Here is a 14414-nt window from a genome sequence, read left to right as displayed (position 1 = left end):
CTCTTTTTTCAAATTGTTTTAGATTTTATTTATTTTTTAATTCAGATTTCCTTAATTTTCATTTGAGTTATTCCATACATAGTATTGTGTGTTCATTGTTAGATTTTAGGCTGCTTCAAAAATGTTATATAGTGCACAAGTCTTAAGAGATTAAGGAGTCTTACTTTTACTTGTAAAAGGCACTGTTCCCTGGAGTTTGTGAGAATAGTCAAGAAATCATTAATCACTAACCATTTCATTGGGGAGGCTAATATTTTTTATTTTTATTTTTTAAACTTAAAAGCGTTCAAAGCATTAGAAGCATTTTTTTAAAATGAGACAAACCTACTCATATCTGTGGGTTTGTTAGCTATTTATTTTACCTCTTTATCCATTTTACCTACTTCTGTGAATCTTACTATGGATTCTTTGAATTAGGAAGAAGTGAAGCTGCAATAACTTTATTTCCAATAACTGGATCAGTTAGGGGGCATTTGGATGCCTGCTACTGGCCCTTCTTTTTTTAGTTTCTTTCAAGCCAATAGCAGCAGAGACACACATCCCAAGAGTGTGACTCTGCCGGAGCAAAACTACCGTTCTAGGTAAGTAACCTTTTCCTCTTACCTTTTAAGCTCTTATGCAGCTTCTCTCCCTTTCACCCCTTTCCCCATCTCCCCCAAAGTTTCCCGAAGAGGAAATTAATAGAACGCTATTAAGAATTTGTTTATGTCTAATTTTATGTAGCCAATGAATGAAATGACAGAATGTGTAATTATAACCAGTATATTACCATTGATTTCCAAAAATACATTATAGGGATTTTATTTCCTTAAAAGTAGAGATACAAGTGTAGGCATTTGTTTAGTAATCTTGCAGAAGATTAAAGTCATTACTACAAGAGGATGAGAGGAGACAGTGTAAAATCTAAATCATTGTGTCTCTGTGTAGTAAGATAATGTGAGAAATACGACTTTTGTGTATATAAACTTTCATTAGGTCTATATTTTGTAGTGTTATGTAAATAGATGAAACTGGAACCTTATGTAGCTTTTCCAAGAAAAAGCAGTTTTGCGACATCCAATTTTTATAGATGAGAGACTTCTTTTGTTTTATGTTGAGACATTTAAGAAAAGGAGGAGGAAGAAATTCCTCTTCTATCTAGAGAAATTGCAATGAAGTGTTGCAAAAATTCTATCTATCTAGGAAAAATTACTTTCTATTTATATGTTTTTAAGGAATGAAGTACTGATCAAGTGAAAAACGCATTTATATGTTAAAAAGAAAAAGGCGTTTTTTAATGGCATTTACTTTCTTTTGAAGCTCTTGTGTAATATGAAAGCAAATTCCCACACTTATCCCAGGTTGTGCTTTACACAGGATAGCACAGAAATCTGCTCTTGTAAACAGATGTAGAAAAGAACTAAAACCCAACAGTTTGGCAAGAAGTCTGTTTTGATTTTCTGTAACATAAACTAAGATTACAAAATTAAATATAAATTGCATATCGCATATGTCTTGATTCTACCAGTTAAATAGATAGGAGGATTTATAACATTACTTACCCAGTAATGACTTTATTTTGTTCTGCGATAGTCGATTCTCTGTGATGAATTTAAATCTTGATAAAGTAATGGTTTATATAATTAATAAAGCTTATTAAGAGTTTAAGCCCAGCATTTCTATAGATTATAGTCATCAAGTTCACTCTGACATCAATCTAAGGTGATACAGGATTTTTCCATTATCATACTATATAAATGTTACTGGATCTAGTCAACTGAAATAAGTTATGAAGTCAGAATGAAGTCAAAATCTGAAAGGGAGATTAAATGTGTTCACCAATAAATTCTGAAGTCACTCGGTCATAAAAGTTTTCTGTTCATACAAATGATTAAAAACTAATTGGTTATGATAATCTGTGATCCATAAAATAAGCAGTTTTCCTTAAGCCTACTGTTTTACTTTCTTGTGAAATTAGGTGGTGCTTTGTGTATTTCAAAATTAATTGTACTTCAGGTTTTGCTCATTTTTTTTTTTTTTTACAACTGAGTTTGGAAAACAATAATTTTTCACAAAGTAATCACATGGATAAAACTAAGCACTTATCAGAAAAACCTTTATCTTATAAATATATTAAAATAATATTAATTGTAAAAGCAATATTAAATTCAGGGAGGTTAAATTACAGCTTCCAGTCTCTAAATAAGTGTAGATACTTGGTTATACTCTTCTGTAGTTCAATTCTTGTTATTTTCTAGTGTATTATTTCTTCTGTATTACTATAGTTGACAGGGAATAATGAGTTGCAAGACATCCTGAAGTAGAAAAATTCCTAAGATCGTATTTCATTCTCCAGCTATGCTAATTACATTATTGTCATATTTAAGAAAATGAGCAAAACTTTAGAAAAATGAAGATTCTGACATCTGCTACACTCTAAGGCATATCAGAGCCTGCTTTATTCTTTTTGTGTTTTGTCCTGAATGAGTTTGCACATTCCTTCTGATAGGCTTTCTTTTTTGCACAGTAACCAGAAGCTTGATAAAGTCTCTTGACAGGTTGCTAAAAATTACCATCTGTTTCTGTTCAGGTTCTCAGAAATCCCTTCCTCTGAACTGCAGCAGCTGGAAGCCCTCTGATCTTTGTTTATTTTGGAGCACTTGGAATCGTTTTCAGTTAAGAAAGGCTTCTTATACCAAGATCATCACTGTACTTTTTGTAGTTTCTTCTGAGCAAGCTTCTTTAGTAGTTTCTTATTCTTTAGTAGTTTCTTCTTAGAGCAAGCAGTGAGACTAAAATTTCTGAGCTGTTTGCTCAGTCTCTCCTTCAAGGGGAGGAGCTATTGATGTGGGAATCTCTTCTACTGATTGGAAGGTTTCTCTTTGGTTGTTCATTTCTTTGGTTTTTGGAATACTGGAATATTGTTTTAGGGAGGAGGTGAGGTGAGAGCAAACTCTCATGGTCAGTAATGCTGAATGTTCATGAAGGAGTAGAAAGATGAAAATAGGTATTTGCCCTCACTACACTGATAGGTCATCCATCAGTACCATTAATTTCATATTTAAACCTTCCTTATATCCTGATTATATTGAGTGGTTTAGGTTCTTGTGGTCTGTAAAACACTTTTGTTTGGTGGGACAGGGTGTTTGGACAAATTTGAGGAGATCTATGAAAAATTCCTAGGAAAAGCGAAACAGCTGTCAGTTGTTGGCTTATGATCTTGCTTTGAGCACCAAGTTACTGCATTTTGGTGAGCATGTTGCCATGTAAAGAGAACATCTACGGTGGATTTGTTAAGCCAAAAAGATGCATATATAGGAGAATAACCGTTATTAGACAGTACTCTGAACTGTCATAATTTTATTCAAGGAATGATTTTGGATGTATTTACATTCTTGGGGTATGGGTGGGGGAAGGGAATATTGTTTTTTAAAAGAAAATCTGAAAACAGACTTGGATGCCCAATCTCTAACATAGAAAGCTCTTCTGTGGTTAACCACTTATTCCTTTTGTTACAAAAAAATATTACGATAAGTGAAGGGCCATTTTAGCGAGGACGTTGCGCGGATCGACTGCAGCAAGGGTTCCTGGCAGGGAGGTGGATGGAGCCAACCCCTAACCACCCACCCCCAATAGCATCGCAGAGCCGTTTGGTCAGAGCCGCAGCCACGCCCCCCCCAGCAGGCAGGCGCTGACGTGCTGAGGGCGGAGCCAGGGTTGACAGCAGCCAACCCCCTGACGGTATAAAAGCAGTCCCTAGGGAGTCCCTAGGGAGGACACGCAAACAGGACTGGCTTGGCAGTTAGCGCAGGCAGTTTGCGCGGGGCAGGAATGAGCGCAGGGGGGATCCTCTCCTCCCTTTCCCACCTCCCTTTCTCTTCCTCTCCTCTCCTTTGGGAACTCTACCTTTTACAACTTATAATTCACCATGGTGGGCACCCGTTGCAGCGGCTGGGGTGAGGCGGCAGCCCAGACTGAGGGGACACGGCCTCTCTGGGCTCATGTGGGCACCCAGGTGGATCCCCTGAGGGGGGAAGTTGCAGTCCAGGGTGGATACTGTGGGGAGCTCTGAAATCTGGAGGCCCCCCTGGGTCCTGAGGGAAGAGAGGGCTGTCATGGGTGCAGGTGTGCCCTGCTCAAGGAAATGCTTGAGAAGATGGCTGGGCTGCAGCAACAAATTGGCAGCCTGAGGGGCTCCTGGGAGTCTCTGAGGGAGACAGATAGGAGGTGTCAACCTGCCCCTACTGAGGCCCAGCAGCCCTCTCCTAAGTCCCTGCAAAGGGTAGTAGCCGATCCAGCTGCTCACCTGCAGGACAGAGGACTTGGCCACCCATGAGAGGAAAGGGGCTGGACCCTCGTCTCAGCTCGAAGCAGAAGGAGGCATCTGCCCCCAACACCCACGGAGCCACCTACCTCCACAGTGTCCCTGGGTAATAGATTTGAAGCTCTCGGGCAGGAAAAGGATGAGGGTCTGGACAGTAGTCGGAACCCAAGACCCAAGAAGCATGTCAAAGTCGAGGGAAGTACCAAGCATAGGGAGCGGGGCCGGACAGGGCACTGCATCAAAACCAGTGCCACAAAAAAAGGGCGGAGAGTCTTAGTGACCGGGGACTCCTTGCTGAGGGGCACCGAGGCTCCCGTTTGCCATCTGGATAACCTCTCCAGAGAGGTGTGTTGTCTTCCTGGAGCATGTCAGAGACGTTAGGAAGGCTCTGCTTCAGCTCATTAAACCAGAGGACTACTATACTCTTATCGTCATTCAGGCTGGGTCCCGGGTAGCTGCAACAAAGAAAATGAGTAATATTAAAAAGGACTTCGCATCCCTGGGAAGGATGTTGAAGGGATCGGGGGTGCAGGTATTGTTCTTCTCTGTCCTCACGATGGGTGACCGGGACCCAGAAAGAAGGAGGAGAATGGGACAGGTAAATGACTGGCTGAGGGGGTGGTGTCTGGACCAAGGCTTTGGGTATTTTGATCTTGGGCAGGCATTTAAGAAGCTGGGTATGTGGGATGCTGATGGACTCCGACTCAGCAAGTGGGGCACAAGTGTGTTGGGGAGCAAGCTTTCTGGACTGATTACCAGGGCTTTAAACTAGGTTTGATGAGGGAAGGGAGGGGAGCTAGATGTGACAGACAAGGGCTGGGGGATGTTGTCTCTGCTGTCACTGTTGAAGATAGTAGGGAAAAACCTCCGAGTTGTCCCATAGGATTGTCCGAGGGCTCCTCAGAGAAGGTAATGATCCTGATACTCTGTCCGGAATCTTCTTCTTGCGTCCCTCTAGGAGTAACTGCGCCTGCTGCTTCCCTAAAGTGCCTGTATACCAATGCGCAAAGCATGGGAAATAAACAGGATGAGCTCGAGATCTGTGTACGGTCACGGGGCCACAATCTCATTGCGATCACAGAGAGACATGGTGGGACAGCTCGCATGACTGGAACGCTGTCATGGAGGACTATGTCCTTTTTAGGAAAGACAGGCTGGGGAAGCGAGGGGGAGGAGTTGCCCTTTATGTGAGGGAGCAAATAGAGTGTACCCAGCTCCACCTGGGGGAGGGTGAAGAAGCAGCAGAGAGCTTGTGAGTGAGAATTAAGGGGTGGGCTGGTATGGATGACACTGTAGTGGGGGTGTACTACAGGTCACCAGATCAGGAGGAGGAGGTCGACGAGGCCTTCTACAAGCAGCTGGAAGTAGCCTCGCAATCCCGGGCTCTGGTTCTCATGGGGGACTTTAATTATCCAGACATCTGTTGGGTAAGCAACTCGGCCAGGCACGCGCAGTCCAAATGGTTCCTACAATGCGTTGAAGATAATTTTCTGACGCAGGTGGTGGAGGAACCAACGAGGTGGGGGGTGCTTCTGGACCTTGTTCTTACCAACAGGGATGTGCTTGTTAGGGATGTGAAGGTTGGGGGCAGCTTGGGATGCAGCGACCATGAGATGGTGGAGTTCAAGATGGAACTTGGTGGAAGAAGTAAGGCAAAATGTAGGATTGCTACCCTGGACTTTGGGAGAGACAACTTCGACCTCTTCTGGGACCTACTTGGGGGTATCTCATGGGCTAGAGTGCTAGAAGGCAAGGGTGCTTGTGAGAGCTGGGCAACGTTTAAACAGCACTTCTTCCAAGCTCAGGATCGGTGCATCCCTAAGAGTAGGAAATTGGGGAAGGGGGGCAGGAGACCTGCGTGGATGAGCAAGGAGCTCATCGACAAGATCAAAAGGAAGAGGAAGGTCTATGAAATGTGGGAAAAGGGCCTGTCCCCTTGGGAGGAGTGTAGGAGTGTTGTCAGGGCCTGCAGGGATGCGACGAGGAAGGCTAAAGCCCACCTAGAGATGAGGCTTGCAAAAGAGATAAAAGGTAATAAGAAGGTTTTTTTTTTTTAAGTATGTAAACAGTAAAAGGAAGACTAGAGATAATGTGGGTCCCCTGCTGGACGAGGGGAGTGTCCTGGTAACGGGGGACGCTGAGAAGGCGGAGATACTGAATGCCTTCTTTGCTTCGGTCTTTGCTTCAGACTCCCCCCTGGGACTCCTGGACCCTGGAGGGAGGAGAAAGGGGCTGGGAAATGGAGAACTCCCTCCTGGTTGACGAGGGGGTAGTTCGGGAGCATCTGAGTGGGATCAACGCACACAAATCCTGGAGTTCTGTGTCCAGTTCTGGATCCCCACTACAAAAAAGACAGGGATCTCCTGGAAGGAGTCCAGCAGAGGGCCACAAAGATGATACGGGGCCTGGAGCATCTTCCCTATGAGGAAAGGCTGAGAGACCTGGGTCTGTTCTTCCTTGAGAAAAGAAGACTGGGAGGGGATCTTATTAATATTTACAAATACCTTAAGTGTGGGAGACAGAGGGATTTGGCCAACCTCTTTTCAGTGGTTTGTGGGGACAGGACAAGGGGCAATGGCCAAAAAACGGATCACAGGAAGTTCCGCACCAACATGCGAAAGAACTTCTTCACGGTGAGGGTGACGGAGCACTGGAACAGGCTGCCCAGGGAGGTTGTGGAGTCTCCTTCTCTGGAGATATTCAAGGCCCGTCTGGACGCCTACCTGGGCAACCTGCTGTAGGGAACCTGCTTTGGCAGGGGGGTTGGACCTGATGATCTCTTGAGGTCCCTTCCAACCCCTACAATTCTGTGATTCTGTGAAAAAATCCCTATGACGCTTTATTGGTCTCAAGAGTTTGTCAGCATACCTGTTCAGAATTGTGACAGGCTTTGAAGCTAGGTCTGTGGGATTTGAAAGAAAAACATTAGTCTGATATTTTGACAAAGCCCTAGATCCTGATAATAAAAAGAAATTCTACTGTCTGTGGAATGAAGTGGACGAAGATGGATATTGATGCCTTGAAGGATATGAAGTTTATTTGAATGGGTATTTTTCAAGTTCTTAAGTTGGTCTGTTCTGAGATCCTGAGGGGTCCTTGAACTCATGCCTTAACAAGGTAGATTTATGCAAACTTGCATATATTTGATTGTAAAAGAGAAGACACGAAGACATCTGTTTGAAGAGGTTAATTATTCTCTCCTCATTACTCTATTAATTGTTCTCATATAGTTAGATTTGTCAAAGCCCTTGAAGCCCAATGGTGTATTTCATCTTTCATATTTCATTAGCTATCATGGCAACTTAAGAAGAGGCTTTGTGCTCATTCAATGGATTTTTTTTTTTCATTATACTCAATGAGGATAGTGATACTATGTATTCATCCTACATTTTATGCCCTATTTCAATCTGATATTTTCCTATACTCGGGCCAGCTTTTTTTATCCTAGATCCAGAAATCTCATAGGGGCAAAACAGTAATGATCAAGTCTAGTTCTGAGGATCGCCATCAAGATGAACTGGATATATGAAGAAATGAGTAATCTGTAACTCTGTCTGCAGTCACCTTGCCCTTTAGGAAAAGAAAACTTTGAAGGCATCCCTTTCTTCTCAGATAAGAACACGAATACAACAGGTTATAGTTATAACAACATACTAAAACATCAGTATTCAGTTGACAAGAGAAATGAAGAAGGTCCATCAAAAAAGCTCTATGTTTAGTAGGAATATGCCAAGTTGCAATGTGATCATCTGTTTATATGTTTTCAACTTACAAGTTGACATTTTGGATGATGAAGATGAACAGTGTTGTGAGCCTGGTCAGTTACAGAAGTTCAAGAGTGAAAATTGGTCCTACCTGAATTGTTTTGGTTGTTTAATCTTGGGTGCCCTCAGCATGAGGGCTCTGAAAGGTGACTTTTGGTTGATTCAGCTATAGCAGTTTAAGGCATCGCAGCTCCTGGCCATCGGCCTTGCCCTGATAGTAGGGGTAGCAGAAGGAAACATTTGCTTGGCTCTTAGCTGACTTGTTCAGCCCGGTAGGTTAATGCAAACTATTTTCACTAGTTCCTTAAGCTGATGCACTGGACAATGAAATGCACTTGGGGAAATGTGAATGCATGTTCCCTTCTGCTACAGGTGATAACCTCAGTTGAAGGAATTGGGCAGGTAACTGGTAACAGTAAAGTCTTAAAGGCTACTGGTAGATCCACCATCAGATCTATACGTGACTTTTTTGGTGTGGCTGATATTTCTGGGTTAAAATGAAAAAGTTTATTGACTTTTTCCTAAGAACACAAGTGTCTTAATTTGTGTTTCAAAATTTATGGAGTTTTTAATTGGGTAATAAGGTAGCAACGTGTGTATGCATGTGTATTTTATTTATTTTTTTAAAAAGGACATTCAAATTTGAAACCTATCAGTAGTCTGATCGGCTTCTACTTCCTGACCGTTCCTGAGAGCTGCCATGAAATTCAGTGAGGTCAAAGCCCTCAGTCACAGAATTTTTGTCACTGCACAAAGGTTTCAAGAAACAACAACAAAACAAACAAAAAGTGGTGTGTTTTTTTTTTTTTACAATTATTATTCAGTAATGCAGTAATGTAGGGAAATTAATCTATATAAGCTCTCATGAATTCAACAATTGTTGTTCTACGGAAAAAGTAAAAATCTCCATGCTAAAAAGCTGTACCTTCTGTGTGGCAAACTTATTTTGCTTCACATGTCTATCATAAAGTTGACGGTCTTTCCTATGGGTTTTTGTTGAATTATGAGAAATTCCTTATTTGCAATTGGCCATTTTGTGCATGGAGTCTATTATATCTGTCTTTACTGTCTTCTAGCCATTAAATGTATATAATTTTGGAGTTTTAGGAAGGTAAAGACATACAAATAGATATGAAAATTATGAGGGAAAAAAGCCTGTTCACATCACTGGAATTGACCATATTGCTACTTATTACTGTGTTCTAATGTTAATTTTGGAGATGATCCTCCAAAGTTTTCACTGTTCTGAAAAAGAATCTATCTACAAGCAGATGAAATTAGAAACCATATGTTATAATTCTGGTTTACAATTTGAGTTGTATTTTTTTTCCTCGGAGTTTATTTATCTTTTCCTTGATTGCATCCTCCTTATACTTCTGCTTCTAAAAAAGAGAGCTGGCTAATTGTTGTGGTTTAACCTGGCTGGCAGCTAAGCACCACACAGCTGTACGCTCACCCTCCCCCCTCCCTCTCTGGGATGGGGGAGAGAAACGGGAAAATGAAGCCTGTGGGTTGAGATAGAGACAGTTTATTAAGACAGGAAAAAAAAATGATAATAGTACTAACAATAATGTGTACAAAACAAGTGATGCACAATGCAATTGCTCACCACCCGCTGACCGATGCCCAGCCTATCCCCAAGCAGCCAGCCCACCCATCCTGGCTAGCCACCCCTATGTATATTGTGTAGCATGACGTCAGATGGTATGGAATACCCCTTTGGCCAGTTTGGGTCAGCTGTCCTGGGTCTGTCCCCTCCCAGCTCCTGCTGCACCCCTAGCCTGCTCGCTGGCAGGACAGAGCGAGAAGCCGAAAAGTCCTTGGCCTGGTGTAAACACTGCTCTGCAACAATTAAAACATCAGTGTGTTATCAACCTTCTCTTCTCAACCTAAATCCAAAACATAGCACCCTACCAGCTACTAGGAGGAAAATTAACTCTATCCTAGCTGAAACCAGGACACTAATCGCATCTGGTGATAAGGCACCACAAATCTAGACGCGAAATAAGTTATTTTTTTCGTATTCTATTTGTGGTCTAGACATTTTGACAATTGATCTCCAGAATTTCTAGCCTATGTTTAGTCATTCCTTAACTTAAAATCATATTCCCTGATTACAGAGAAAGTAATTATTTATTTGTTAAACAAATTACACAATGATAGTTGACAAATGAGAATATAAGCCTTAGTGCAAGTAGGACTTTATGTTTTAATGGCATTAATTAATTTTAGTTTAGAATACCATATTGGTAATATAAATAGCTTGTAGTTTAAATGGACAGAACATATTCTTTTTGATATTTCAATGTGCTTCTCATTTCTATGAATTCTACCAAATTACAAGGTGTGTGTAATTGGCTCACTTTTTATTTTTCTGTATTCTACTCTTGATTTTTTTTTAGTACAAACTGAAAGGGTTATTGCAGAGTCAAGATCTTGACACTACATAAAATTATCACTGAACTTTTTTTCATCCATGAAAAGTTTTATTGTTGCAAAGGGAAATTACTCAAGAGTTTAAGTGTATAGAGGCCCCCCACCTGATACGTATGTATTACGGTATAGACTCCAGCTCTTGGTATACTGTTCTGCTTTAAAGAGAAGCCTGGAGTGTTGGAGTTAGTTTAATCATTTTTGTACATTGTTCCTGTGTTCCCTGGCAATAATATGCATGACGTCCAACTGATGCACTGAACCATATAGGGAGAACCTCTTAATTGTTGCAGATAATTGCTTATGTTATATAATAAAGGAGGCTCAATCTGCAGAGGGGAATCTTTTTACAGTAGTATTAATCAAAAAACAGTTAAGAAGGTGCACCTTCAGTGTCTTTGCAGATTTTTGCTTCAGCCTTAAATTGTTTGTTTTCTCATTATATATTGCAGCTGCTTTATTAGATGGTTCTCTTAGGAATTTTACAGGGACTTTGATTTGATTTTGACCATGTGTTTTGAAGGCGTTTTTTTTTAAAATGAATAATTGGCACCTGTGGTAGACTGACAATGAACAATAGTCTATGAATATATTAAAAAGTATTAGCTAGAGAAGTTCTATTCTTGCTTTTAAATTGAATGAGTTTTGCTGAGTGTACGCATACATGCTGAGGGGGATTAATTTGTGGGGATGGAGGGGAACGGATATTTTTGATTGGACACTTAATCTCTTTCTATATACATCATTTATGATTTTTTTTTCCTATTTGCAGATAAGCCTCTGAAGAAGCGAAAACAAGAAAACAAACCACAGGAGGCAGGGGGTACTACCGGAGGAAATAGACCAGCTTCTCAGGAGACAGGTTCTGCAGGAAATGGGGCAAGGCCAGCGTTGATGGTTAGTATTGATCTTCAGCAAGCAGGAAGAGTGGACTCTCAGGCAACAGTAACTCAGGATTTGGATGCCTTCAAAAAAAATGAAGAAATTAAGCAGTATAATGACGGGTTTGTGTGTGTTCCCCAAGAAGACACTGTTGGAGTTCTTAAACCTGAAAACCATTGTCCTGGTTCCAGTTAGGATAGAGTTAGCTTTCCTCCCAGTAGCTGGTAGGGTGCTATGTTTTGGATTAGGATGAGAAGAGCGCTGATAACATGCTGATGTTTTAATTGTTGCAGAGCAGTGTTTACACCAGGCCAAGGACTTTTCGGCTTCTCACTCTGTCCTGCCAGCGAGCAGGCTAGGGGTGCAGCAGGAGCTGGGAGGGGACAGACCCAGGACAGCTGACCCAAACTGGCCAAAGGGGTATTCCATACCATCTGACGTCATGCTACACAATATATAGGGGTGGCTGGCCGGGGTGGGGGGCCGGCTGCTCGGGGATAGGCTGGGCATCGGTCAGCGGGTGGTGAGCAATTGCATTGTGCATCACTTGTTTTCTTACACATTATTATTATTAATACTATTATCATTATCACTATTATTATTATTATTGTTATTATTATATTCCTGTCTTAATAAACTGTCTTTATCTCAACTCACCGGCTTCACTTTCCCGTTTCTCTCCCCCATCCCTGAGAGGGAGGGGGGAGGGTGAGCGAACGGCTGTGTGGTGTTTAGCTGCCAGCCGGGTTAAACCACAACAACCATCCTGAGATTTTTAGGAAAAAGGCAGACTTTGAGGGTCAAAAGACAGATATCCAGCAAAATGAAAACAGACAAATGGAATTTGAGCAAAATGAGAACAGAAGGTTGGAAAGTACACACAATGAAAACAAACAGGTAGAAACTAAATATGAAAGCAAACAAACAGAGCTGAAACAAAATGAGAACAGACAGACAGAGTCAAAACAAAATGAGAGCAGGCAAATGGAGATGAAACAAAATGAAGGAAAACAAAATAATGGCAAACAGGAAATAAGGCAGAGGCCTGAAACGCCAAAACAGAAGAGCGAAGGCAGGCCTGAAACACCAAAACATAGACATGATAATAGGAGAGACTCGAGTAAACCATTGTCAGATAAGAAAATTGAAATACCTAGGCAAAAACCAGATGTGAAATCTGATCCTTCAAGGATAAAATCTGAAAGTAGATCAGATCCAGCAAAACAAAGGCCTGATGGGCGTTCGGTTTCTGATGCACTGAGACGTGACCATGATAGCTTTAAACAAAGATCTGAGGACAGGGAGGAGTCAGAGAGATACAGGGGGGATCCATCCAAGATTAGAAGGCCTGAGTATTTGAGATCCTCAAACAAAAATGAATATGATTCTAAGCATGGTATTAAACCTGATGGTTCAAAAACTGAGAAATTTGAAAGGAAACACAGACATGAGTCCGGTGAATCAAGGGAAAAGTTTTCTTCTGGGGATCAGAAATCAAGACCTGACAGCCCTCGTATTAAACAGGAAGGTAGAGGAGATTTTAGTAAATCAAGACCTGAAAAAACGGGTTTTAAATCACCCAACAGCAAGGATGAACGAAGGACAGATGGTAATAAGAGTAAACTTGATAGCAATAAAGCACATGCTGAGAATAAAGCAGAGTTTCCCAGTTACTTGTTGGGGGCAAGATCTGGTGCATTGAAACATTTTGTCATTCCAAAAATCAAGCGTGATAAAGATGGCAATGTCACTCAGGAGTCAAGGAAAACTGAATATGAAGGTGAACAGAAGGATAAAGTAGAGAAGATTGGGCCAGGTGAAGATCTAAATAAAGGAACTAAACCTGTAGTTGTCCTTCAGAAACTTTCTTTGGATGATGTGCAGAAATTTATTAAGGATAGAGAAGATAAATCAAGGGGCTCGTGTTTTAAACCTAACAAGAACAAGTCATCCAAATCTAATAAAGGTAAGACTGTTTTTGTTAATTGCATTATATATTGTACACTCCTGTTCTTTTAGTTTGCTGTTCCTGTGGTTAGAAATTAAACACAAATGTTTGATAGTTTATATGCTTGCTTATGTGGTGATTTCAGGGAATCAAAGTGAAACTCATCTCAGGGCTTGTTACTGGAAATCTTGAAGTGATTTATTTGTTTCGGTGCAAGTACCTAATGTGGGAATACGTAAATGGTTTTAAGCTGTACTTTCAGCTACATGAGTCTAATCTGGTAATTTATCTAGCTAAATATAATGGGTATATGTATGAATTAAACTGGTTTAAGTGTGCCTATATAAGGGACGGTTACTATTTTAACGAAATCAGTGTAACTGAAGAGGTGGAATATGCTACTTAGACAAGCCCTAAGTTTCTTTTATATTTTTAATTAGGACTGAAATGTGGTTTGCCAAGAGATGTTTTGACATCATAGAACAAGAACAGACTTCAAAAATACCATTTGCCTCTCTTACACTATAAATACATCACTTTTACAGAGTGTCTACACTTCAAGCTTGTTATGGTTTTAAACCAGCAGGCAGCTAAACACCACACTGCTATTCACTCACTCCCCCACCCTCCAGTGGGATGGGGGAGAAAAACTGAAAAGAGAAGTGCAAGAACTCATGGGTTGAGATAAAGACAGTTTAATAACAAAGGAAAAACAAGAAAGAAAAGAAGGAAAAAATAACAAACAAACAAAAAAAAACCGAAGCAAGTGATGCACAATGAAGTTGCTCCCCACCAGCTGACCGATGCCCAGCCAGCCCCCAAGCAACGGTACCCCCCCCCCTCCCGGGCCAACTCCCCCCTGTTTTATTGTTCAGCATGATGCCGTATGGTATGGAATATCCCTTTGGCTGGTTTGGGTCAGCTGTCCTGGCTGTGTCCTCTCCCAGCTTCCTGTGCACCCCCAGACTCCTTGCTGGCTGGGCAGTATGAGAAGCTAAAAAGTCCTTGACTTAGCGTAAGCACTGTTCTGCAACAACTAAAACATCAATGTGTTATCAGCATTATTCTCATCCTAAATCCAAAA

The 14414-nt window shown here is 41.3% G+C and overlaps 1 protein-coding gene across 1 annotated transcript in view; it reads left to right on the top strand.

Annotated features, from left to right (window-relative positions):
* Nucleotides 1–14414, top strand: part of LOC310888611 (nipped-B-like protein) — a 97819-nt gene that overhangs the window by 29945 nt on the left and 53460 nt on the right. The window contains exons 6-7 of the mRNA XM_083815486.1: nucleotides 11273–11566; nucleotides 12125–13348. Coding sequence (XP_083671612.1) covers nucleotides 11273–11566; nucleotides 12125–13348 — 1518 coding nt within the window. The remainder of the gene's footprint in view (nucleotides 1–11272; nucleotides 11567–12124; nucleotides 13349–14414) is intronic.

The sequence above is a fragment of the Anser anser genome (assembly GCF_964211835.1).
Source record: "Anser anser genome assembly, chromosome: W".
NCBI classification, from domain to species: Eukaryota; Metazoa; Chordata; class Aves; order Anseriformes; family Anatidae; genus Anser; species Anser anser.
This window is presented reverse-complemented; position numbering and strand designations above follow the sequence as displayed.